Consider the following 26,144-nt stretch of genomic DNA (forward strand, 5'->3'; position numbering starts at 1 on the left):
TCAATCCCGTGTGAGCAAATCAGTGACGTGTTATCCACGCTCCCTTCGGTTCCGGAAAACAGCTTGCCTTTCAGGAAATGCTCTCTGAACAACTACTTTGCGGCCTGAACTGCGATTGAACATAAAACAGATCTCTAAAGTGTCAATCTAAAGCCCACGACTGTTCGGACCATCTCCCAAGGGTTGCTCTTTCCCGAGAGTGTTTCGCTTCCGACAACACAGTACTCACACAAGACGAAGATTCAAACGAATCATTCTAGACGCCTTGTTAAGTATGCATCTGTTCAAGTAGCATATGAACGTGAGTGCAACTCCATCTTTTTTGACACTCACCGCTACTCTGCCAGTGTCCTTTGGAAGTTCTTCTGTTCATCATTAAGATGGAAGCCCAGGTACGCAGCAATTGCGAGACTAGAGGTACCGCAGTCCGGGAGCTTTGCACAAGCTCTGGGGTTTGGCGAGCCGTCTGCACCCCATTCCTAAGCATATGATGGACTAGGCTCCTGCTGAAAGTCTCAAAGCTAGGTTCTAATTTCGTGAGTAGATTTGTCTCATCTCCGTTGCGGACTCCCAGCCCAATTGATCTTTACATCTAACATACGGAACCGACGCATTCCCTTGCCAAACCTAATCCAAGTTATTCAACACATGCATTGATAGGAGAAATCTGTCGCATGGAGTACAAGGTTCAAGTATGCACATCTCTATGTGTGTGACGATTGAAAGTTACTCCTATGGCCGAAAGCGTCTAATATGTTGCTACAACACAAGCAGGTGCTCTATCGACCCTGAACTAAACACGTTTTGCCGACCTTCTGTTGGGTCCTGCCGACCAGAGTAAAAGATGTAGCGTACCATCTTCTAACTGATTTAGTCATCACTTTCAACTGTCTCATTGAGTCAACTCCAACCTCGCGCCTGTCCCCAAGGCTCTCTTACTTTTAAATATTTTAAATATCATGCCGAGCGAGAAAGTAGAGAGCGACGACGAAACACGTAGAGTCATGTCTACAAAGCAGACAACAGTTGGCAGGGCTAAGTTGAGCTGGGATAGATAAGGGCGGTTATGTTGACCTCTTGTTTCTTGTCCATGTCAAACAAGCCCGATGGCTTGAAGGTATGATGGTTCTTAAACCGCTGTCGTCTCCACGCTGCCACGAATATCAACAGAATCTCAATAATCATAAGCATCCACAAGTTACTGCAACCTTGCTTCCCTTAGGCTGCGGGATTGACCCGCCTTACTTTGTTTGATACGGTTTAGCGAATAGACATAATATGCAAACAAATGACAGAAAGGGTAACCGATATAATGACGGAATGGGTGTTAGAGCGTCCGAGCGGATGAGTTGGGATAGGAGAAACCAGATAAAATGAAGGGAAAACAGTGAACGGAAAGCAGTTGAAGAGCGCGTTCTCTAACGAAAGCAGGTATCCAGATCTACGCGACGTGATAAAGATATAAGAAATCAAATAAGTTATATGATCGTGGTCTGCAAATGCGGCGTGTTCAAGCCGACGTCATAGAAATAAATGTTCGTGACATCAATTCATAAACGAGGGCGTATTCCAGTGCTGAGGAACTGAACCGGAGTCATGACCTTCGCTGCCATGCCAAGCTGATGGCTGACTCTGGCTCTGTTGAGACGGATCCAGTTGTGTATAAAGCCCAGACGACTGCGAAATTATTGTGCTAAAAGGAGTCTGAATATGAGTGTTGAAACTGGAAGACATCCCATCGCCTTGGTCGTTGGCGCTGCCGATGGAGTTGGAATACGACATGTTAGAATGATGGTGGGCGTTAGGATCGGAATCTACATAGTGATTTAGTGTACAGTATTCATACGGATAAAGCATGCCTTACCAGGAACAGAGGAGTGCGCCGTCATAGATGGATCATATCCCGTCGGTTGCAGTGGGGACGCCGAGTAACCTTGACCGGACATTTGATAATGATACATCGACGAAGGGAAAGATGACGGTGCTTGTTGCGGCGTAGAGTCGACTGGGTGAGCGACAGGTAACATGAAGCCTGCCTCTCCAGAGGCGTGTTCTGTCATTCCACCCGTTGACCTGGCTCCATCGTGTGCATCGTATGTTGACAGGGGAGAAATGGGACTCGCAGATGACATTTCACTAGAAAAGCGAGGCGGCGGGCCGGAAGAGTACTGCGAATGAGTAAGTTGTGGTCGATAGTCGGAAATTGCTTGTGAGTGTGTAGGAGATGAAGCATAACGATCAGAAGCCGCTTGAGTCACAGCTGAGTGTGGAATGTTGGGAGCATGAACAGCATTTATTCGATCCTTAAGGCGCTGACGGATACCAACCACAGGAACGTGCTTGTGCTGTTTCGATTTGGACTTCATATTCTTTGATACTTGTGAACGTGAATCATCGTGAAGGGTAGCAGCATTCGAGCACACGAACACTGGGGAAGACCGATGCTCTACTGTGCCGGCGATTTCAGAACTGGTTGTGACGTTTCTGTCGGGAGAACGTTCTTCCGACGGTGTCCTATACTGATTGATAATGCCAGAGCCCATGAATGGCAAGCGAAATGAACCATCAAATTGACTCGTCTCAGCTTCAACTTCATCGTGTTTACGTTTTACACCTGCAGCAATCGGTGTACTCCGTTGTCTGGCCTTTTCCGCACGATTCAGAAGCATCTCGAGGATAGTCTCGGCCTCAGTTTTCTGTACCGTGGGCTGTCCATTCCGCGAAGTATCACGCTTTAAAATGTGTGCCAAAATATCGATCGCAACCCGAACTGCATCAGTAACGACGGGTGAAGTGTACAAAGGCTGCTGGATTGCAACGTATGCTAGCACGACCGCAGCGTCGAAGAGGCGACGAGGAAAAATGTACATGTGGTACGTTGCAAACGGAACATCCGGTGCGTAAGTCATTTGAACCTGCGCAGCATGCACAATGGCAAGAGCAGGCTCGACAGCCTTCAATGCTATAAACTTCCGTTCCGGAGGTATCGAGGACTTGTTCCAGAGCCAGGAGAAGTCAGATCCTTGCTGGATTGTCGTGAATGCGGAGGGACAAACTGTTGGAGTAAAAAGGCGCATGATGCTGAAGTAGGCCATGAACGCCAGATCGCATCTCTGAGTAATAAGCAGAGCCCGAGCGGCATCATGTTCCGGTTGAGGACGTGCAACCGCAGGAGGTCGAAGAGGAGTCATAGGTGGTGGCGAGGAGTCGATTGGAGGTATCTCATCTTCTTCAGTGCCTCCAAGTTTCAACCGCTCGGGAAGATCGTTAAGCCACTTCACGATATCATCTGCAATTTTTTGTGCTACAGATATACCTGAATTACCCGAGTCTTCGGAATTCGGAACTAGACCACTCCGGAAGATTCGTAGAGGGACGCGCTTGGCGATCTCAATCAAACTAGCGATTTTCACGGCGGTTACATTTGACAGCCGACAAAAGCACAGGAATTGCGAAAACCAGATTGAATGTCTAACACAACTGAAAGGGAAAATCGGGGACTAACCGAATTTTGACAATCCCGAAAGTCAGATTCCTCTCTGGCAAGCTGTCGTCTGGCGGAGGAACAATGGTTGAATCCGGATTGAAACGAGTATCGTCAACATTTGATGGACAGCGAGTGGTATATTCCCCATACTGGATGGTGGCATTGTACCCGTACGCGTCAGAGACGAGGCTGAGGCGATATCAGCGCACTGCCGCGACTCCAGATCATACCAGGAGTAGAAAAAATGCACTCACATGTCGAGCCACACCACTTCCCACCACAACCTCCTCCTTACTTCCTTCATAAACAGACTCATTCTATTTATGGATGACTGTGTCTGCGGATAACCAGTACCGTCTTCGCGTTTCACAAAGGTGAAAAGTCCATTTTCACTTTGAACCGTCTTCGCTTCGGAGTAGTTTTCGTCGTTATCAGGTGGGTCAAACTCGTCCGGATCGACACCCAGACCCATCGCGCGAGCTTCCCAGACAAGTGTCCCAACTAGGCCAGGAAGCTCCGCTGGTACGAGTGCATCCTGGCAATCCGTACTTGTTGCATGAGCCAAGAGTAGATAGCGGGCACTAAGTATGTAAGTGTGTATCAGGGCGGGATCGCGTGCCGCATGTCCATGACGTGCAGTATTCATGGAGAGTGCCAAACGAGCTAATCGATAAAGTGCGAATGCTGTGGTCAAGTCTGGACGGTCTGGCTCGGCGTCGCAATCGCTGAACGAGTTTCCTTCGCTAGCTTGAGAATACGATGGATCACTGGGGGGCTGCGTCAAGTGATGTGCACCCATTCGTTCTAAACCAGCATCAGCAGAGAATGCTTCAAGTGAACTACGTCCAGCTGCTGCACGAGCGGTTCCCCTTATGGATGCCTCGGTCGCCCAAATTAACGCACCAAAGGCTAAGCATACTGCCGCCTCCGCTATACTGCTAAATGAAGGCGCCGAAGGCTTTGCGGAGCTGCTCATGGGTCCTTCGCACGTCTCCGAAGTATAAGAACAAACTGCTTCAATTCTCGCACAGAGTACGTTGAATGGTATGCAGCTCATGCCTTCTGCAAGAATAGCGATGCGAAGCCGTGAAATCATGACACTTCGGGTGCGTCGCGGAGGGAGCCGTTTCAGAAGTTCGATAGCTAAAACCTCGTACATGTCGGAGATAGTGTTAGGCACTTCTTCTACATCCATCGTAGCATCTTGTGATTCCACCCCTTTCGGCCGGTTTTCACGGGACATGTTATTAGTAGGCGTCGAAGGAATACTCAGCCCAGCGAACATCGCGAGTCTCTGTGCCGCAGGTAACGAGCGCTTTCGTCCAAAGCCGAACAACGGCATGTTACGAGACAACTCGCGGTCAATAGGCTGTAAATCCAACCGCGCTTTCTCGCTTGAAACCATGTTTCCGACCACGGAACGTGATGTCTGTGTTGAATCCCACGGATCGCAATCAGACTGTCGCGTGGCAAGAGGAAATTCGAGTGCGAGCTCCGCTGAGCATTCACGAACCCAGAGTGCTGCCGCACCATCTAAGGGAGCAGCAACGCTAGCGCCGCGAGAGTTATTTGCCAGCGCAAGGACGCGCGGGATACGCGGGCCTAGTGTCGAACCGGACAGACGAGCATCTGTATGCGTGCTCGAATTAGCAGCGACAGCTGAGGCGTACACGCCTGGTATGGAGTAACTGGGTGCGCCAATGGCGGGAATATGGCCAAGATGTGCCTGCGTTTGCTGCATAAAAAGATGCGGACCAGCTTGCCACGGCAATCCTGATTGAAGATGCTGCTGGTAACCTTGAGTTGGAACACCAAGTGCGTTGAGGCTGCCCTCTACGACGCGCAGACGATTGTTAATAGATGTAACGTCTCTGAAATGGCCAGTTCAAATGAGTAAGTGCTATTTTTTCGATATGAGCGAGAATAAATAAAAATAAAAATAGGAAGAGTCATGAGCTTTGGGAAATATTAATCTTGGGTTGCAGGCTGTACACGAATGTTTACCGTGCGGACTAGCACATGCGTTATAGATACAAGTAGAACTCGCTCGCAAGAGCATGTGCAGCGATACGAATGGTTCATTCGGAGAGGATATACGCACACTTTCTCTATCGCAGCAGGAGTATAAATGCAGCGAGAAACGGTATTACGTTTGGTACAAGATTCACAGGGCATTCGCCTGTCACATTTGAGCTTCTGCTTCTTACACTAAAATCGACCAGAATCCTTGATTATTGCGTCGTGAAAACAGGATAGAATGTGTGGACATACCTCCGCACATACAACAGTGACTCGCGAACGAATGCTATTGTGAGATAATAAGCAAAACAGCGCCTGGGAAGAACATCACTACAACGCACGTCGGAATATTGTTGACCAGCTGCATGCCGACAGACGGGGTCTGTCGTGAGCTTACCTGCCCAACCGACGAGATGCTTGCAACATCGTCCTTCCCGGCGGGATCTGCAGGCTTCGGGCTGTCAGCGGCATGTTTCGCGAAATCAGTCGTATCGGAATCATTATCGTGTCTCCAAGGATTCATTATAACGTATACCTGGCCTGCTGCTTGCTGCTTGTAGCACGAGAAGTACCACTTCAGTCTGCCGGTCCACCCGCCGAATCCTCGTTCTCACCAGTGGACGGGAAACAGATGCCGGGCCGAGGCGAACCTAGATTGCTTGCGAGGTCTTCTGAGGGCGATTCAAGACCGCCTCAGTGGGAATTGGACATGAGGAGTGCATAACAAGTTGGTTGCAGTTACATCCATGAGCACGCCAAATTTGTATACACAAGTGGAATAATATAGACGTAATAGCGGTAACGTAATATTTTCTTACCGTACTTTAACTAATAAAGTTTTGATGGATGGGGTTCGGAATCATTTTGTTTTCGCACAGCTTCTCTTCACCACGGTTCGGCCAGGAGTCCAGGACTCTGTCAAGGACATTCTTTGCACCATGTAGCATATCGCTAAGTATTATAATCTTTTTTCAGCTTAGCTCACGTCGTCTTCCCCACTAACACAAATCAACCTAGGCCGACAATTCCCCATCAATGGGAATGTACTTGACGACCTGGATGCATTAATTTTCGACGCAGTCTCGGTACAGTCATTCCTTGCTCTATACATTACGTCCCACGCAAAATGCAACGGGTGCTGTAAGTTTAACACATGTCTTCGTCCTTAATGCCTCACGTTGCGTCAATTCAGCCAGCAAGGCTTCGAACCGAATATCTCGGCGGGGGCAAAACGGAATCCACGGCTCCAACAAATGAAAATAATTAGAAGAGTGCCGTCACAGAACTTGGTGACATGTCGGTCAATCCTATTCTCTCATTTCATAGAGCGCGCATTTCGAGGAATCATTATTGTACGCGATTTCACTGTACTGTACCCATCTGTATGGGTACAACCGTAACGTGTAACGCAGGGGTGGTTTGGTTGCTAGCAGTAACGCGTAACGCATAGCAGTAGTTGCTTTCCCTTAAGGAGCGTTACAACGGTTACATAGTTTTAAGCAAGCATTATATTATATAAGACAATTCAAGTGTAGTTTTGTTACTTTTGTATACTACAAGTGTTAGAAATTTTGAAAAGCTTATTGGATTGTTACGATTGAATTTATATACTAATACTAATGTAGTATAGTAACTTCCGGCAACGTCCGTCTGGTTGTCTGTATTAGCAACTGTAACGCGTCCACATAGTTAGGTTTCCAATTTCCACCGGTAACGCACTCTGCCTGGTTGTACCCATACAGATGGGTACAGTATCTTCGAAAAGGAATTGATCGTCAATATATGTCTTTTCCAAAATTCTGTTCTTTCACTTTGTAGATTAAAAATAGCTGAACATCCAGAAACAGGATCAATAAGTAATGCCAGTCTGTATTCGATCGAGTTCACTTTTATTCTTAATGACTATTCTACACAAACAGATTGTTCAAGACAGGAATGATGGTTGTACTTCTACGTTTAACGATTTGTCCATGTTTGATACAACATGGGTTAACCATACAGGCGTTCTTCTTCACAGAAAGGAAACAGAAAAAAGAGAAAAGGATTGTTGAATGTATGACTAGCTTGTTCTTTGAGCTGTCAAACAGGTTTGGGATATTGAGGTTGTTCAGGCGGCTGTAAGAGCAGTTAGTAAAATACTTTCCTATCCATAAAGTTCAGTCTAACTTACAGGCGCGTTATGTGGTTGCCAAGCATTACTGTGACCGTCCGTGCCTACATGTTCTGGTTCCGGCATTACGAGTCCTTGCGGGGCCAGTTCCGTCTCCGTATCCACTGCCGCCGTTCCTGGAATATCTATTCAGCATCACTATCACCACTGCAAAGTGATTCATATTTACCATTATTGTTGCCTTTGGAGCGACGAGGTATGATCCTAACGTCAGAGGAACGAATATTTCTGCGCCTACGTAAATAGATTGCGAGAATGATGCAGAAGATCAAGGTTACGACAGCAACTTTACGGTTCTCATGGTTAGTAGATCACTAATGACAGAAAGAACAAACGTTCGTACTTATAACTATCGCCGCAATAATTCCTACAGATACGTGGATATGCGTCTTTTTAGTTGTTCCATTGCGTTTCTTGGCCTCAACACCAAGAGCAGCACTGGCCAGTACAGCCGAAACATGCACAAGAAAGCGCACTGAGCTAGACGAAAAAGAGTACATCGTGGAATGCAGGAGAGTTGGTAGCACGGTCTGGCGCGATTTGTACGCTTTAAAAAAGCATAGGACGTGGCCCGTGTGGCCATAGTTGCTACTTGATCGATGAAATAGGCATGTACGCAGGAGGGCTAAAGCGGTGAACATAGCAAGCCATGGGCTACGAATCGATAGATTATGTCACGTGACAACAGTTTCACCTCAGGTCTCGAATGATCCTCTCGTTCCTTCACCATATATTTAGTTTCTCCCTTTGCATTGATATTCCAATCCAGTAGGCTTACGACGCAATTATATGTATGTTATTACAGATCATGGTGTAGAAGACGTAAACTTGAACGCTTAGGGTACACTGCGACGGTGCGACCTCGGACCAACTGAGGAAGTGGTGCATGCCGCACATCAGGTCCATCGAGATCCCATAATTACTTCAATGATGGTATTGAGCTTTTACAGCAAGATTTTCCTTCAGGCGTCATAGAACTAAGAAATTTGATCTTCAAGAGCTGCATATATGATTCCGTCTACTGATTCACAGTAAAGATTTTGCTCGTTTATAGCACCCCTAAAGTTTCTACAATTTTACAACTCGATTTGCAAGGTCATGTAAAGTACAAAACAATAGTGGGCACAAATGATTAATATTATAAGGCTCCTAGGCCTGTTGAATCCAAGTTTGTCCGTGTATACATCCAGATAAGGCGATAAGGTAGGAGTCCATATACTATAGACGTTTGGCTTCGTGATTTCGATACGGTGAAAAGCGTGACATGAATAAGAAGAATCATCTTAACTGTATACAAAAATACTAGTCCAATATCTATGCTTGTTGGTACGGCGGCGGGACGGAAGGCTATAACCGTGGTCAGCAATCGGAACTCCTGCCCAAAACGACACCTTAACTCACAGGTGCATAATTTTGCTGTCCTGCATTGAAGTGGCCATGTGCACCTCCGTGAGTCGGTTCTGGCATTGCTATTCCTTGAGTACCCGGGCCCTTGTTGGCCTGTCCCATGGATGGAGCTGCACTGTTCTGTGCTGCGGCACGATTTCCTCCAGACCTGCCAAAGCGACCTAGCCCAAATCTGCCAGTCCCATATCCCCCGGAAGCAAGAGGCTGCATTCCAGCACCAGTGGCACGGCGGCGCCTACGAAGGCAGAGGCATGCACAAATACAAAGTAGCAGAAGAGCAACAACGATAGCTTCACACATCAGATAGTCAGTATGCAGTCGCAAGTAAAGGAGAAGATAAAACCGTACCAATAACTATACCAGCGATAGCTCCTGCTGCAATCCTTGATCCCCTCGATCTCCCAGAGCTGCTAACCCTCCGCGCATCGGCACATAGAACACTTTTGTTAAGAACAACGACGGACGCAAGCAAATACTGTACCCATCTGTATGGGTACAACCAGGCAGAGTGTGTTACCGGTGGAAATTGGAAACCTGACTATGTGGACGCGTTACAGTTGCTAATACAGACAACCAGACGGACGTTGCTGGAAGTTACTATACTACATTAGTATTAGTATATAAATTCAATCGTAACAATCCAATAAGCTTTTCGAATTTTCTAACACTTGTAGTATACAAGTAACAAAAGTAACAAAACTACACTTGAATTGTCTTATATAATATAATGCTCGCTTAAAACTATGTAACGCTCCTTAAGGGAAAGCAACTACTGCTATGCGTTACGCGTTACTGCTAGCAACCAAACCACCCCTGCGTTACACGTTACGGTTGTACCCATACAGATGGGTACAGTATGCTAAGGGCGACGATGTAGAGTGGATCATATTGAGTGGAAGGGATCTGTCTCGGGCGTCCCAATGAGCTCAGAGCTCTTTATATGAATGACGGCAGTGGTCATTGTTGACACAGCTGTGGAGCAAGCATTTTCTCGTGTATATAAGGGTCTGGAGCGAAACTAGAATAGTTTGATGAAAGTACGAAACGATGAACGCACACACTGTAAAAAATGTCACGTGACTTAGTAAAGACAGACTCTTCCGCTTCCGCATTTTGTCTTGGTTGCATTATCTATTTGTTTTTTCTTACCCGAGTCTTGCTTCATCACTGTACAGAAGCATACATCATGGTAGCTATTCTGGATTACTGTCACAATTTCTCAGGTCCAGACATTGTCTCCACTTTTGACTTTCTTGACACTATCTTGTTATACTTTGTACAGTCATGTGGCAGAACAGTGCAGTGTGTAAAACAGTTGACTGGCTTTTCTGTAGTGGAACAGAACTGCCTCGTCCAAGGGACATTAGGAGGGCAACTGGGTGATTATGTTGTTGGAGGATGCTAGAACAATTGAATGTTACTATGCTCTAATGGGTTCTTACAGAGGAATTAGCTTTAACAAAAAATCCTTCTTTTGAATTTTATAAGGGTCTCTAGTATAGTATGTTATGGTATTTCCCAGTATGAGTCTCTAAAAAGAAACACTAGAGCTGCTAGTATGTACATTACAAGATTTTCTAACTAGACTCTTAAAAATATTACTTAGTACACTCTAGCTACTACTCTTTTATTAGCAGAAAACACTAGTGCCCTCTCAGCTATACTCAACCTTAACTAAGTAGAGTATAAAATACAATAAAAACTGTTATAAATAAAGTGTAAGTATTGTAATATAGAGAGAGATACTAATTAGAAGTAGAACAGCTTAGAGTAGTATATAAATTTATAGTATTAAGTTATTAACTGAACTAAAAGAGGATAGAGATTGATTATCAAGTTCTAGAGATTGGTTTAGAGAGAGAAGAGAAATGTGTATAAGAGAATTATTAAAAATATTAAGAATGTTATAAGAGAATTATGTTAAGAGAATGTGTTTTTTTAGATTAATAGTATACTATAAGCCTACCTTATAGCTTACAACAGCTTTTGTACTGTTCTGTACCTCTCTTAGTGTAGAACCACATTTCTAAACCCAGACCTTCTCTCAAGCCTAGACCTCCTTAGTGTGGACCCTAGAGTCACACACATTTCCTCTTTTGTCTTTACACTATGTTTCCTTATTGTCTGAGTCACATACTCTTCATTCTTAAGTACATACACTCTCCTTTTCTCTTTAGTATTGTTTTCCCCTTTAGGCATGAGCCACCTTTGTTTCATTTCTAGTATATATAGTTTCAATCTTTCACCTTTGTTACACTAGTTCTTATTCCTGACTGTAACAAAGATACTTTTGTCCTGTTAGTGTTCTACATGTGTTAGTAAACCTGGAACTTAACAGAACTTGTTTACAACAGTGTTTAGCACTTCCCTAGTACTGTTCTACTTTTTTTTTAACATTAACAAAGTAGTCTTTGTTGTACTACATGTTAGTAAGGTTCTCCTAACCTTCCTAAACATCTCCTACTGTTAGTAAGGTTCCTCTAGCCTTCCTGAATACTCCCTACTGTTAGTAAGGCTTCCTAGTCTTTCTAAACACACTACTATAGTCTTAAAGCAAGTTTGGCTCTCTTCCTAGCTACATATAACTAGGTCTTATTTCCCCTAGTACTAAGTATCTTTAGAAGCTACTATAGTTACCCCTCTGTTGACTAGAGAAACTGTATTTACTTCCTCTATACTACTACTATTTACAGTAACCCTAAGTTTAGATTTAATAAGTAGCTTAGACCTCTCAGAACTAGAAAGTAACATAAGTAAGCTACTTACCCTAAACTACTAAAAGGCTATAATGTTCTATACTATATTAACTAAAGCTTAGGTGGTTTGAGAAAGTGTAACAAAGCTTCTAATACTAACTCTAAACAATCTGACACTATACACTCTCTAGTTATAAATCTCTACATTCTACAAGTATATGTTTGCCAAATCTGTCCTTACAACTTATATAGTTACAGTTGTAATAGGATGTCTATAGAATAGTAGACTATACTAGTAGTACAAGTATGACTAGCTAAGGCTTGAAGGGCTTATACTAGACACATTCTATTAAGAGCTTTAGTATAAAATACTCTCTATAGACTAGGTAGTATAAACCTAGAACAGACTGTTAGTAATATAGTAAGATAGTTGTAACTTCTGAGAATAGTAGCTATAGGTTACTAGGATCAACTTTAGTCTTCTAGAAGATTAGTGTCTTGATTCTAATAGGCTTTACAAACTTCTCAAAGCTAACTTACACTCAGACCTCTAGTTCAAGCTTTGTCTTACACTTGTAAATTTGGTCCTAACACATTCTGAGCAGCTTGTAACATATACAGAAAGGTTGTATATAGTGACCTTAGTAAATAGCTAGATTCCTGATCCTACAAATCACCTCCTGACTCTAGAACTAGTTCTAGAAAAAGAAGTAACAGATTGTGCTAGACTCTATAGATAGTTAGAACATGTGTGTAAACTAGTAAACTAGTTAGAAGTAGACTGTACAAAGGTTTACAACAGTGTAAAAGTAATACTTACAGTAGAACAGGCCTAAAAGAAGGATTAGAAGAAGTAGTGTATAGGAAAGGTTATCTCTACAATAGTTAGTTTAAAGACTGTCTCAGAAAGTACTACAAAGTGTATTAGCTTGTCCTATACAGAGTGCTAGCTTCTAATAAAGAACTAGGAATGTTTCTAATACTATAAACCCTTTGTAGATTATAGGAGGGACAGTTGCCCTATGAGTCTGTCTAAACTAGAAGATATAGTCTCTATTACAGAAGTATATATTGAGTCCTTATGTCTAAATTAGAAGTCTGCTACTCCTGTATAAACAGAGTAGTTGTTAGTAACAGTATAAAGGGGACCCAAAGGCTTAGTAAGGAGACCCAGGCTACAACTATCCTACACAACAGAAATACAGAATACAAGTACTAGAACATAGTCAGAACTTACAGAACAGACAGAGAGAGAGAGTGAGACAAGAGTAGAGTATATAGAGTAAGTCTAAGAGTATAGAACTATCTAGAGTAGACAAGATCAAGACTACAGGACTAGTCTGATCTTGTACACCTATATATACTAAACTATACAAGAGTACTTAGAGAATATGAGTTACTAAGAATGATAAGCTATGAGGAATAAAAGAAATAAAGGTCAAAGATAAAGGTACAAAGAATAAAGGGATAGACAAAGGGTAGGAGATTATAGAATGAACAAAGAATGAAAGGGTGGTCAAAGGAACAGAATAATAAAGTAAGAAGGAGTAGTAGTAAGAGTTAGTATGTATATAGTTTATAAACAGTACTCTTAAGAGACAGAAGTCCTAAGTTCTAGTACAGAAGGGTGTAGAACCCTTAGAACTAAAGGTATGAGAGTAGAGAACCATAATATTACCCTCTCTCTAAAACTAATTATTCTAATTAGTAAACATTAGGCTTGGTTAGTAGTTTAGACATAAGTTAGAACAGTAGGGTTTGGAAATCCATAAGGTAGAGTTGATACAGAGCACTCAGATAAAGTTGATAGAAGTCTTAGATTACTTTAAGAGTATAAGTAAGGTTCTTAGTAGGTTCTCAAGTGTACTCCTTAACTAGGTACCCTTTCTAGTAAACAAGGAATTTGAGTTTTCTATACAGTAGCTTAACATCTACTATGTACTCTACTTTGTATTCTGGTTTAGAACTAATGAGTTCTGGTAGAGACAGTAGGGGTCTTTGTTGTAAAGGAAAACCTAGATTATAGTACTAAGACAACAGAGCCTTATTAAACACTGAGTGTATACACTTCTATGTTGTTAGAAGTTAGAGTTTGTAAACAGAGACACTAACCTTCTTTTTAATGACAAAGGGTCTGAAGCACTTGTTGTCCAACTTCTTTATAAGTAATCTAAGGTCAGATTAGTAACTTCTAGTATAACTTTGTTACTAGGCTAGTAATCCTTAGCTACAGACCTCTTCTAATTATAGTTCTACTTTATAACTTGTATTACCTTCTTTAAAAGAGCTTATACATCCTCCTTAGTCTTATGTATCTACTCTGTAAAGTCTGTTACAGATTCAGAACTACTGTTCTAGTTTAGAACTGTCTCTTAGTACAAATGTCTCTTATGATTGAGAAAGAACAGAGACTGTCCTGTTATAGAGTGTTACTAGTTATTGTGTACAAATTCTGCTAGAGCTAACTATTCAGACTAGTCTAACTACTAATGATTAATAAACATTCAGAGATAGAGCTTAATCTTCTGGTTGACTTACTTAGTTTAACTATTAGTTTATAAGTAATATATTGTTACAATTCTCTACTCTCTTACCTTCAGTTCTGAGGGTTCTACACCCTTCTGTACCAGAACTTGGGACTTCTGTCCCTCAGGAGCACTGTTTATAGACTATATGTGTGCTAACTCTTACTACTACCCTTCCTTACTTCATCATTCTATTCCTTTAACCACTCCTTCATTCTCTGTTCATTCTATAGTCTCTTACCCTTTATCCATCCCTTCATTCTTTGTACCTTTATCTTTAACATTCCTTTCTTTCATTCTTCATAGCTTACTATTCTTAGTAGCTTATACTCCCTGAGTACTCTTGTGTAGTTTAGTATATATAGGTGTACAAGATCAGACTAGTTCTGTAGTCTTAATCTTGTCTACTCTAGGTAGTCCTGTACTCTTAGACTTACTCTATATACTCTACTCTTGTCTCACTCTCTCTCTCTGCTTGTTCTACAAGTTCTGACTATGTTCTAGTACTTGCATTCTGTACTTCTGTTGTGTAGGATAGTTGTAGATTGGGTCCCCTCATTGAGCCTTTGGGTCCCCTTTATACTGTTGCTGACATTAGATTAAGACTACCTATTACTACTCTACAACTCTCCTACATTTTGAGTATTAGTACTCACTATTATATCAATCTCTTTTCTTTGTCCCAACCCTTTTACATTTCTAAATTTTAAACTTTTGCCACCCTTCTTCTATTCATTACCCCTTTTAGTTTAGTGCCAATCCCTTTATAGTATAGACATGGACCCTACTACACTAACTGCTACCACTACTGTTCCACCAGATCAGTAGTTACAAGTAGAACTAGCTTAATACATACAGACCTCTATCTAAGAGGCCTTTACTAACTACATACCTCTAGCCCCTTTAGAACCTGTTCTGGTTGTTCCAGAAGTTGCAACTTGTTCTAGAAAGAAAGTACACATAGTCTGCCCTTCAGACTTTAATAGGTAGTACTTTGAGGACTTCTAGTACTAAGTTAAACTATATATGACTGCTACTTTAACCAATCTATCCTCAGATCTTAATTGTGTCCTATTTGTCCTCTCCTTTATAAAGGAAGGCAACACAGCCACCTGGGCCCAGAACTGGATTAAAGGCCATTAGATTGAAGGTTATTAGATCAGAAGCCTGATCCAACTTTAGAACAATGAGTTGTACTCAGAATTTATAAGGCAGCTCTGTACTTCCTTTATCAACCTGAATAAGAAGTACAATGTGTAGAACAAGCTTGTGTCTCTGTGACAGGGCAAACATTCTACTAATGCCTTCTTTTAGGAGTTTGATATCCTAGTCTAGAAGGTAGGATTTATACTCAGGTTTGATAATGTTCTTATTAGAATGCTTAAAAAAGCTCTTCACCCAGAACTAGTTAATAAGATTCTTAGAATAATGCTAGAACTGGTCACTTACACTGAGTAGAAGATGTGTGCCATTTCCTTTGACTAAGCTGTAGCCTAGATGTGTTAAGTTTGTGTAGAATACTTACACATGTGTCTAGCTCTAACAGTTCTGAGTCCTCAGATTGATCTGCCTGTAACTCACAATTAATCTGTTCTAATAGACATTAGAGAAGCCTGAAAGTAAGGAGCATACTTTGCCTACAGAAAGTCAGGGCACCAAATTAAGGACTGTCTACAGAAGTAACAGTATATCTGTTAGGTCATTAGAGTAATAACAAGTAATGAGCAGGATTTGTAGTAAGAAGCCTTTTCTACAAATCCAGAAGTCACCTTAGAACTCCTAGACTCTGACTACATACTCTAGGATTTTGTAGAGGCCTAACAGTGAATGTAGTACTAAAGAGTTATGACTCAGATTTTTTAATAACCACTTTTGATTCAATAGACACTGTAGGATTAGAAGTAAATAAAGTAAGAAAAGTAGAAAAAGTAGAAAAAGTAGAAAAAGTAGAAAAAATAAATTAACAAAATTATTTATTAGAAAGAAAAAAGTTGAAAACAAAAGTAGATAGTTCTCCTATTTCTTCTGATTCTTTTGATTCTTCTCTTCACACTTTATCTGAGTCTAAATCTACACAATCTGACCTACTACTTCTGTATTCTAAGATCTTAGAACATTTAGAATACTACTTAGCCCTATTCACTACTCAGTAGTTTGTCTGTAGTATTAAGCAGGGATGGCCTCAGCTGAGTTCACAGCTGAGGACATAGGTCTGTCCTTGTTGAAAGAGAGAGGTTAATAAGGAAATGTTAGTGTATATACTCACCCTCTTAGACAACAAGGCTGTACAAGTTGTATGTTCCCTTCAGAACAAGTAGTAGTTCATTTAAGAATGTTCCAGACACTAGCTCTAAGTCTCTGTCCTCTTGGCTCCCTTCTCAGGATCCTCCCAGATTCAAACAATAGCTCTAGTAAATAGTAGATGTACTAGTTTGTACATTAATAAGACTTTTGTACAGGAACACTACCTCCCTACTCAATGTGTTCCACTTCCAATCCTAGTATATAATGTGGACAGAACCCTGAACCAGAATGGTCAGATTACTGAGTTTGTCTAACTACAGATGACTATTCAGGATTATAAGGAAAGTATAGAGTTCAGAGTCACCAACCTTAGAAAGACAGACATCTTTATTAGATTCAAATGGCTCAAGGCTTACAACCCTACTATTGACTAGTTAGAGTAGACACTTGTGTTCAATCAGTGTCCTAAGTCTTGTAGCTACCTTATACTACTGTTTTGAGTAGATACAGATGCTTCTAATGTTACTAACAGTTCTAATAAAGGTGACTAGTTGTTCTTCTTCAACTGAGATAAATATGTGAATACATATTCTAGTCAAGGTAGAACAGAGTTGATCTGAAGGATGTTTGAGACAGAACCAGTCTAGAACCCTCTCAGAACAACTCTACTCTGGAACACACATAGACCTAGCTTGCCAGATTTTGTCTGAGAGTTCCCTAAAGTCTTTAGTAAAGAGGAATTTGACTAGCTTCCTAAACACTGTCTCTAGGACTATGTAATTGAATTAACTAAGGGTTTCCAACCTAAGGATTGTAAGGTCTACTTACTCAACAGAGACAAGTAGGAGGCACTTGACAAGTTCCTTTAGGAAAATCTTTAGAATGGCTGGATCTGACTCTTAAAGTCTCTTATAGCCTCCCCTTTCTTCTTTATCAAAAAGAAAGATAGGAAGCTCTGTCTAGTCCAGGATTATTATTGTCTTAATAAGGGTACTGTCAAAAACAAGTACCTACTCCCTCTAATTCAGGAGCTTATTAATAAGATACATACATTCAGGGTTTTCACTAAGTTGGACATTTGATAGGGATATAATAATATTTGGATCCAAGACAGAGATGAGTGAAAGGCTGCATTCTGAACTAATCACAGATTGTACAAACCAACCATAATGTTCTTTAGACTAACTAACTTACTTACAACATTCTAGTCATTCATGAATCACATCCTCACAGATCTGATTGACTCAGAGCATGTTAGTGTGTATCTGGATAACATTCTGATCTTCACCTAGACAGTTGAGTACTATTACTGACTGATCTAAGTAGTTCTACAACAGCTCTAAGATAATAAACTGTTCCTCTAAGAAGCAAAGTACTCTTTTGTACAGGAGTCAGTAGATTATCTAGGCTTTGTAATCAGTAGAGGAGAGGTCTGTATAGATCCAGCAAAGGTAACTGTAGTTCAGAACTAGTTACAACCTTAGAACCTGAAACAGGTCTAAGTGTTCCTTAGGTTTGTAAACTACTACTAATGCTTCATTCAAGGTTTCAGTACTATTGTCCAGCCCCTTCACAATCTCACCAGCAAGGATGTTCCTTAGTAATAGAATGATCAGTAGTAGTCTGTGTTTGAGTCCCTCAAGTAGGCTATCACTAGTAAGCCTATATTAGTAGTTCTAACAGTTGTAGACAAGTTCTGAGTTAAAGCTGACTCTTCTGACTTTGCAAATAGAGTAGTACTGTCCTAGTTCATTGACAGAAAGTAGTGTCTAATAGTATTCCAATTAGAATCCCTCTCTGTAACAGAACAGAACTACCCTATCTATAACAAGGAACTCCTTACAATTGTCTGTTCCCTAGAGGAGTAGTATTAATATCTCCTTAGTACTGTACAGAAGTTTAAGATTTAGAGTGATTACCTTAATCTCTAATACTTCTGGGTGCCTCAGAAGCTCAACTGCTACCAAGCCTACTGGATGTTAGAACTGTAGGACTATGACTTTGTACTGACCCACAAACCTAGAACACAAATGACAAAAGCTAATTTACTCTTAAGACAAGTAGGTCATAAAAGGAGGGAGAATAATAATGAAAATCTTGTTCTCCTAGACAATTCCTGTTTTGCATCCAAGACAATCCAAGAGATCTGACTCAAATCCAAGAATGTTGACTTTGTCACCTGTATTTAGTAAGCTCTAAGACACATACAGGACCAGGTTATAGTAAAGTAGCTGGAAAAGCAGGCTAGGGATTAGGAGGAGGATAAGGATGGACAGGTTTACTAGGAAGGCCAACTGTACATTCTGAAGGATCAGAAGCTGTAGGAGGACATTGTCTGAGCTTATTACAACAATCCAACCACAGGACATCTAGGCTGACACAAAACACAGGAACTTATTACTCAGAACTACTAGTAGTCTAGAATATAGAGGGAAATCCTGAAGTATATGACTGGTTACAATATGTGCTAACAGACTAAGGCCTACTAGACAAGGGTTCAGACTCCCTTACATCTGTATTGGATTCTGGATCACTCTTAGAAAGAAGTCTCAGTAGACCTGATTAGTAAGCTACCTGAGTCTTAGGGTTATAATACTATCTGTGTGATTGTTAACTGATTCTCTAAGCAAGTCTACACAGTTCTGACCCAAACAGAACTCACTTCTAAAAGTATAGTGCACATTTATCAGGATCATGTCTTCCAGTTACACAGACTCCCTCAGAAGCTCATTCATGATTACAGACTGTAATTTGAGTCAAAATTCATGTAGGACTTGTATGTACTTCTTAGAATTCAAGGGAACCCTTCTACTATCTATCACTTACAGACTGACAGTCAAACTGAGCAAGTCAATCAGGAGATCAAGCTCTACCTTCAGATGTTCATTAATCATTAGTAATCAGATTAGTCTGAATGGCTAGCTCTGACAGAATTTGTGTACAATAACTAGTAACACTCTGTAACAGGACAGTCCTTATTCTTTCTCAATCATAGAAGACATCTGTACTAGGGGACAGTTCTGAACTAGAACAACAGTTCTGAATCTGTAACAGACTTTACAGAACAGATACACAGAACCAGGAAGGACACACAAGCTCTTTTGGAAAAGGTAGTATAGGTTATAAAGTAGAACTATAATTAGAAGAAGTCTGTGACTAAAAATTACCAGCCTAGTAACAAAGTTATACTGGAAGCTACTAACCTGACCACAGATTGCCTAATGAAGAAGTTGGACAACAAGCACTTTAGACCCTTTGTTATTAAAAAGAAGGTTGGCACCTCTGTCTACAAACTCTAACTTCTAGCAACATAGAAGTGTATACACTCAGTGTTTAACAAGGTTCTACTGTCTTAGTACTATAATCCAGGTTTTCCTTTGTAACAAAGACCCCTACTGCCTCTACCAGAACTCATCAGTTCCAAACCAGAATACAAAGTAGAGTATGTAGTAGATGCTAAGCTAGTGTACAGAAAGCTCAAGTTCCTTATCTACTAGAAGGGATACTTAGTTGAAGAACACACTTGAGAACCTGCTGAGAATCTTACTCATACTACTAAGGCAATCCAAGACTTCTATTAACTTCATCTAGGTGCTCTGTATCAACTCTGCCTCACAGATTTCCAAACCCTACTATTTCAACCTATACTTGAGCTACTGACTGAGCCTAATGTTCACCAATTAGGACAATTGGTTTTAGAGGGGGGGTAATGTTATGATTCTCTACTCTCTTACCTTCAGTTCTAAGGGTTCTACACCCTTCTGTACCAGAACTTGGGACTTCTGTCCCTTAGGGGCACTGTCTATAAACTATATGTGTACTGACTCTTACTACTACCCTTCCTTACTTCATCATTCTATTCCTTTAACTACTCCTTCATTCTCTGTTCATTCTATAGTCTCTTACCCTTTATCTATCCCTTCATTCTTTGTACCTTTATCTTTGACATTCCTTTCTTTCATTCTTTATAGCTTACCATTCTTAGTAGCTCATACTCCCTGAGTACTCTTGTATAGTTTAGTATATATAAGTGTACAAGATCAGACTGGTCCTATAGTCTTAATCTTGTCTACTCTAGGTAGTCCTGTACTCTTAGACTTACTCTATATACTCTACTCTTGTCTCACTCTCTCTCTCTACTTGTTCTACAAGTTCTGACTATGTTCTAGTACTTGTGTTCTGTACTTCTGTTGTGTAGGATAGTTGTAGCTTGGGTCCCCTTGTTGAGCCTTCAGGTCCCCTCTACACTGTTACTAACATATATAGTAAAAGAGTTCCCTTGAATTCTGAGAAGCATATACAAGTCCTGTATGAATTTTGACTCAAATTACAGTCTACAATCATGAATAAGCTTCTAAGGGAGTCTGTGTAACTAGAAGACATGATTCTGATAGATACACACTATACCTTCAGAAGTGAGTTCTGTTTAGGTTAGAACTGTATAGACTTACTTAGAGAATTAGTTAACAATTATACAGATAGTGTTGTAACCCTAGAACTCAGGTAGCTTACTAATTAGGTCTACTAAGACTTCCTCCTAAGAGTAATCCAGAATCTAATACAGATGTAAAAGAGTCTAAACCCTTGTCTAGTAAGTCTTAGTCTGTTAGTATGTATTATAACCAGTTATATACTTTAGGATTTCCCTCTGTATTCCTAGCTACTAGTAGTTTCAAGTAATAAGTTCCTACATTTTGTGTTAGCCTAAATGTCTTATAGTTGGATTATTGTAATGAGCTTAAACAATGTCCTCTTACAGTTTCTAATCCTTTAGAACATACAGTCAGCCTTCCTAGTAAACCTATCTATCCTTATCCTCCTCCTAGTCCCTAGCCTGCTTCTCTAGCTACTTTACTATGACTCAGTCCTGTGTGTGTCTTAGAGCTTACTGTATACAAGTAACAAAGTCAACATCCTCAGATTTGAGTCAGATCTCTCAGATTGTCTTAGACACAAAATAGGAATTGTTTAAGAGAACAAGATTTTTGTTATTATTCTCCCCTCTTTTATAACCTGCTTGTCTTAAGAGTAAATCAGCTTTCATTATTTGTGTTCCAGGTTTATAAGTTAGTACAAAGTCATAGTCCTATAGTTCTAACATCTAGCAGGCCTAGTAGTGGTTAAACTTCTAAGGTGCTTAGAAGTACTAGAGATTAAGGTGATCACTCTAAATCTCAAACTTCTACACTATACTAAGGAGATATTAATACTACTCCTCTAGAGAACAGACAATTGTAAGGAGTTCCTTGTTATAGATAGAGTAGTTCTGTTCTGTTACAGAGAGGGATTCTGATTAGAACACTATCAGACACTACTTTCTATTAATAAACTAGGACAGTACTACTCTATTTACAAAGTCAGAAGAGTTGGCTTTGACTCAGAACTTGTTTACAACTATCAGAACTACTAATACAGGCTTGCTAGTAATAGTCTGCTTGAGGGACTTGAATACAGCCTACTACTAATCACTCTATTACTAAGGAACATCTTTGCTAGTAAGATTATAAAGGGGCCAGACAATAGTACTAAAGTCTTGAATAAAGTATTAGTAGTAGTTTACAAACCTAAGAAACACTTAGACCTGTTTTAGGTTCTAAGGTTACAGCCAGTTCCAAACTACAGTTACCTTTGTCAGATCCATACAGACCTCTCCTCCACTAATTACAAAGCTCAGATAGTCTACTAACTCCTGTACAAAAGAACACTTTACTTCTTAGAGGAACTGTTTATTATCTTAGAGCTACTATAGAACTGCTCAGATTAGTTAGTAATAGTGCTCAACTGTCTGAGTGAAGATCAGAATATTGTCCAGATACACACTAACATACTCTGAGTTAATCAGATCTGTAAGAATGTGATTCATAAATGATTAGAATGTTACAAGTAAGTTGGTTAGTCTGAAGAACATTATAGTCAGTTTGTACAATCTATAATTAGTTTAGAACACAGCCTTCTACTCATCTCTGTCTTGGATCCAAATATTATTGTACCCTTACTAAACATCCAACTTAGTAAAAACCCTAAATGTATGTATCTTATTAATGAGCTCCTGAATTAGGAGGAGTAGGTACTTGTTTTTGACAGTACTCTTATTAAGACAATAATAATCCTAAACTGGGCAGAGCTTCCTATCTTTCTTTTTAACAAAGAAGAAAGGAGAGACTATAGAGGACTTTGAGGGTTGGATCTAGCTGTTCTAAAGATTTTCCTGAAGGAACTCATCAAGTGCCTCCTACTTGTTTCTATTAAGTAGGTAGACCTTACAATCCTTAGGTTGGAAACTCTTAGTCAATTCAATTGTATAGTTCTAGGAACAGTGTTTAGGAAGCTGGTTGAATTCCTCTTTACTAAAGACTTTAAGAAACTCTCAGACAAAATCTGGTAGGTTGAGTCTACATGTATTCTAGAGTAGAGTTGTTCTAAGAGGGTTCTAGACTGGTTCTGTCTCAAACATTCTTTAGATTGACTCTGTTCTACCTTGACTAGAATATGTGTCTACATATCTATCCTAGTCAAAGAAGAACAACTGGTCACCTTTATCAGAACTGTTAGTAATATTAGAAGTGTCTGTATCTACTTAGGACAGTAGTACAAGATAACTGTAAGACTTGAGACACTGATTAAATACAAGTGTCTACTTTAACTAGTTAATAGTAGGGTTGTAAGTCTTAAGCTATTTGAATCTAATGAAGACATCTGTCTTTCTAAGGTTAGTGACTCTAAACTTAATACTTTCCTTATAATCCTAAATAGTCATCTATAGTTGGACAAACTTAGTAATCTGACCATTCCAGTTTAGGGTTCTGTCTACATTGTATACTAGGATTGGAAGTAGAATGTGTCAAGTAGAGAGGTAGTGTTCCTACACAAAGGCCTTATTAATGTACAAACTAGTACATTTACTGTCTACTAGAGCCATTGTTCAGATCTGGGGGGATCCTAAGAAGGGAGCCAAGAGGACAGAGACCTAGAGCTAGTGCTCAGAACATTCTCTAATAAATTGCTACTTGTTCTGAAGGGAACATACAGCTTATATAGTCTTGTTGTCTGAGAGGGTAAGTATATGTACTAACATTTCCTTATTAACCTCTCTCTTTCAACAAGGACAGACCCATGTCCTCAGCTGTGAACTCAACTGAGACTATCCCTACTTAATACTATAGACAAACTACTAAGTAGTGAACAGGGCTGGGTAGCATTCTAAACATTCTAAGATCTTAGAATGTAGAAGTAGCAGGTTAGATTGTACAGATTTAGACTCAGATAAAGTGTGAAGAGAAGAATCAAAAGAATCAGAAGAAATAAGAGAACTATCTACTTTTGTTTTTGACTTTTTTCTTTTTAATAAATAATTTTGTTAATTTACTTTTTCTACTTTTTCTACTTTTCTTACTTTATTTACTTCTAATCCTACAGTGTCCATTAAATCAAAAGTGACTGTTAAAAAATCTGAGTTATAGCCCTTCAGTACCACATTTACTGTTAGGCCTCTACAAAATCCTAGAGTATATAGCCCTCCTTAATTCACTTGTACAGGAGACTTGCACAGGGGCTGTAGTACAAAGAAGACTAATACTACAAGCAGTACAAGTCCCTCAAGAATTGAGGATCAGACTTGTAGCAAGGATTGACTATCATTACTTAAGATACATACTCCTTAATGTAGTAATGTTAATCTCCCAAATAAAGAAAGTTAAAGATTCATCTAAGACATGAGTGTTGTTACAAGGAAAAAAAATGTATACAGTTAGTCCTCCTCAGTCTTAACCTCTAAGCATCCAAGGTGGTGCTTGTACTCTGTACATTAGAACATATATGTAGTTTTGACTATAGGATAAGATATGTAGGAACTCACTTTGTACCAGTAATTCTGAACACTTTATCATTCTTAATAAGATCAGTTAAGACCTTGAATGACTCACAGTTGACTCTAAAAGATGTATGACAGATGAGAGAGTGTGGTAGCATACATATGATTCATAACCTTAAGATTTACCTGAAGAATGATTTAAAAATCAAATCTGACATGTTATATAGTAAATTACTCAGGAAATCTTCTGAATAGAATGTGTCATATTGACCACAGTCTGAAGGACAAGCTTAAAGTAGTAAGTAATGAACTTTGTATGTAAGAAACATGCTTATGAGCAAGTCCTTGTCTGTTTTAGCATATAAAGTCTGGTAAAAAGTAAAAGATCTAATGTTTAAAGCATTTTGCATACTGTTATACACTAACAGGGCCATTTTAGAAGGAGAATAGAGAGTGTAAGATATGATAAAATAGATATATTTCACTTATTTCATACTTGTACTCATTCTATACAGTCACAGGACTGTATTATTTACAGTGTTCTGTCATGCTAATCACAATTTACATTAGTTTTGGTGAGGGAATTTTTTGTTTATTTTAAACCCTGACACTTTACAAGTCTGTACAAGTACTTGAGAGCACTTGTGCAAAATTGTACAGACTTGTACAGAGGGAACTACATAAGGTAGGAGTTAAGGTTTTAGAGTGTTGGTTCTTTTCCCTGTACTAAGCTGTAAGTCTCCCTTACAAGTGAATTGAGGACAGCTTATAGTCAGGGTCTAGGAGTTCTAAGGTGACTTCTAGATTTGCAGAAAAGGCTTCTTACTACAAATCCTACTTGTCACTCATTATTACTCTAATAACTTAACAGATATACTGTTACTTCTATAGACAGTCCTTAATTTGGTGCCCTGACTTTCTACAGGCAAAGTATACTCCTTACTTTCAGGCTTCTCTAATGTTTATTAGAACAGATTGATTGTGAATTACAGACAGATTAATCTGAGGGCTTAGAACTGTCAGAGCTAGACACATGTGTAAGTGTTCTACACAGACTTAATACATCTGAGCTGTAGTTTGGTTGAAGGAAATAGTGTGTGTCTTCTACTCAGTGTAAGTAATCAGTTCTAGTGTTATTCTAAGAATCTTATTAACTAGTTCTAGGTAGAGAGCTTTTTCAAGCATTCTAATAAGGACATTATTAAACCTGAGTACAAATCCTACCTTCTGGGCCAAGATATTGAACTCCTGAAAGAAGGCATTAGTAGAATGTTTGCCCTGTTACAGAGATGTAAGCTTGTTCTGTGTATTACACTTCTTATTCAGATTAATGAAGGAAGTACAGAGCTACTCTATGAATTCTAAATACAACTCATTGTTCTAAAGTCAGATCAGGCTTCTAATCTAATAGCCTTTGATCCAGTTCTAGGCCTAGGTGGCTGTGTTACCTTCCTTTATGAAGGAGAGGACAAATAGGACACAATCAAGATCTAAGGATAGATTAGTCAAAGTAGTAGTTATGTATAGTTTAACTTGGTACTAGAAGTCCTTAAAGTGCTACCTATTAAAGTCTAAAGGGTAGGCTACATACACTTTCTTTCTAGAACAGGTTGTAACTTCTGGAACAATCAGAACAGGTTCTGAGGAGGCTGAGGGCATATAGTTAGTAAAGGTCTCTTAGATAGAGGTCTACACATATTAAGTTAGGTCTGCTTGTAACTACTAATCTAGTAGGACAGTAAGGGTGGTAGTCAGTGTAAGAGGGTTCATGTTTATACTATAAAGG

General features: G+C 40.0%; 3 protein-coding genes across 3 annotated transcripts; all 3 read right to left on the reverse strand.

Annotated features, from left to right (window-relative positions):
• Window positions 1-1,326: 1,326 nt before the first annotated feature.
• On the reverse strand, window positions 1,327-6,188 carry FOMMEDRAFT_148404 (uncharacterized protein). The gene is made up of 7 exons (XM_007269437.1): window positions 5,848-6,188; window positions 5,759-5,792; window positions 5,589-5,695; window positions 3,742-5,358; window positions 3,506-3,676; window positions 1,865-3,399; window positions 1,327-1,814 (listed from the first exon to the last, which is right to left on the reverse strand). The coding sequence occupies exons 1-7, from the start codon at window positions 6,027-6,029 to the stop codon at window positions 1,546-1,548; spliced, it is 3,915 nt and encodes a 1,304-aa protein (XP_007269499.1). The 5' UTR covers window positions 6,030-6,188; the 3' UTR covers window positions 1,327-1,545.
• A 1,397-nt stretch (window positions 6,189-7,585) lies between these two features.
• Window positions 7,586-8,317, reverse strand: FOMMEDRAFT_159620 (uncharacterized protein; the record flags this gene model as incomplete). The annotated part of the gene is made up of 4 exons (XM_007269438.1): window positions 7,586-7,621; window positions 7,677-7,792; window positions 7,846-7,962; window positions 8,020-8,317. The coding sequence occupies 4 exons, from the start codon at window positions 8,315-8,317 to the stop codon at window positions 7,586-7,588; spliced, it is 567 nt and encodes a 188-aa protein (XP_007269500.1).
• A 673-nt stretch (window positions 8,318-8,990) lies between these two features.
• FOMMEDRAFT_159621 (uncharacterized protein) lies at window positions 8,991-17,626 on the reverse strand (the record flags this gene model as incomplete). Its single annotated transcript, XM_007269439.1, has 4 exons — window positions 8,991-9,023; window positions 9,078-9,373; window positions 9,432-9,621; window positions 17,600-17,626. The coding sequence occupies 4 exons, from the start codon at window positions 17,624-17,626 to the stop codon at window positions 8,991-8,993; spliced, it is 546 nt and encodes a 181-aa protein (XP_007269501.1).
• Between the last annotated feature and the right edge of the window lie 8,518 nt (window positions 17,627-26,144).

Source organism: Fomitiporia mediterranea (assembly GCF_000271605.1).
Source record: "Fomitiporia mediterranea MF3/22 unplaced genomic scaffold FOMMEscaffold_10, whole genome shotgun sequence".
Classification (NCBI taxonomy): Eukaryota; Fungi; Basidiomycota; class Agaricomycetes; order Hymenochaetales; family Hymenochaetaceae; genus Fomitiporia; species Fomitiporia mediterranea.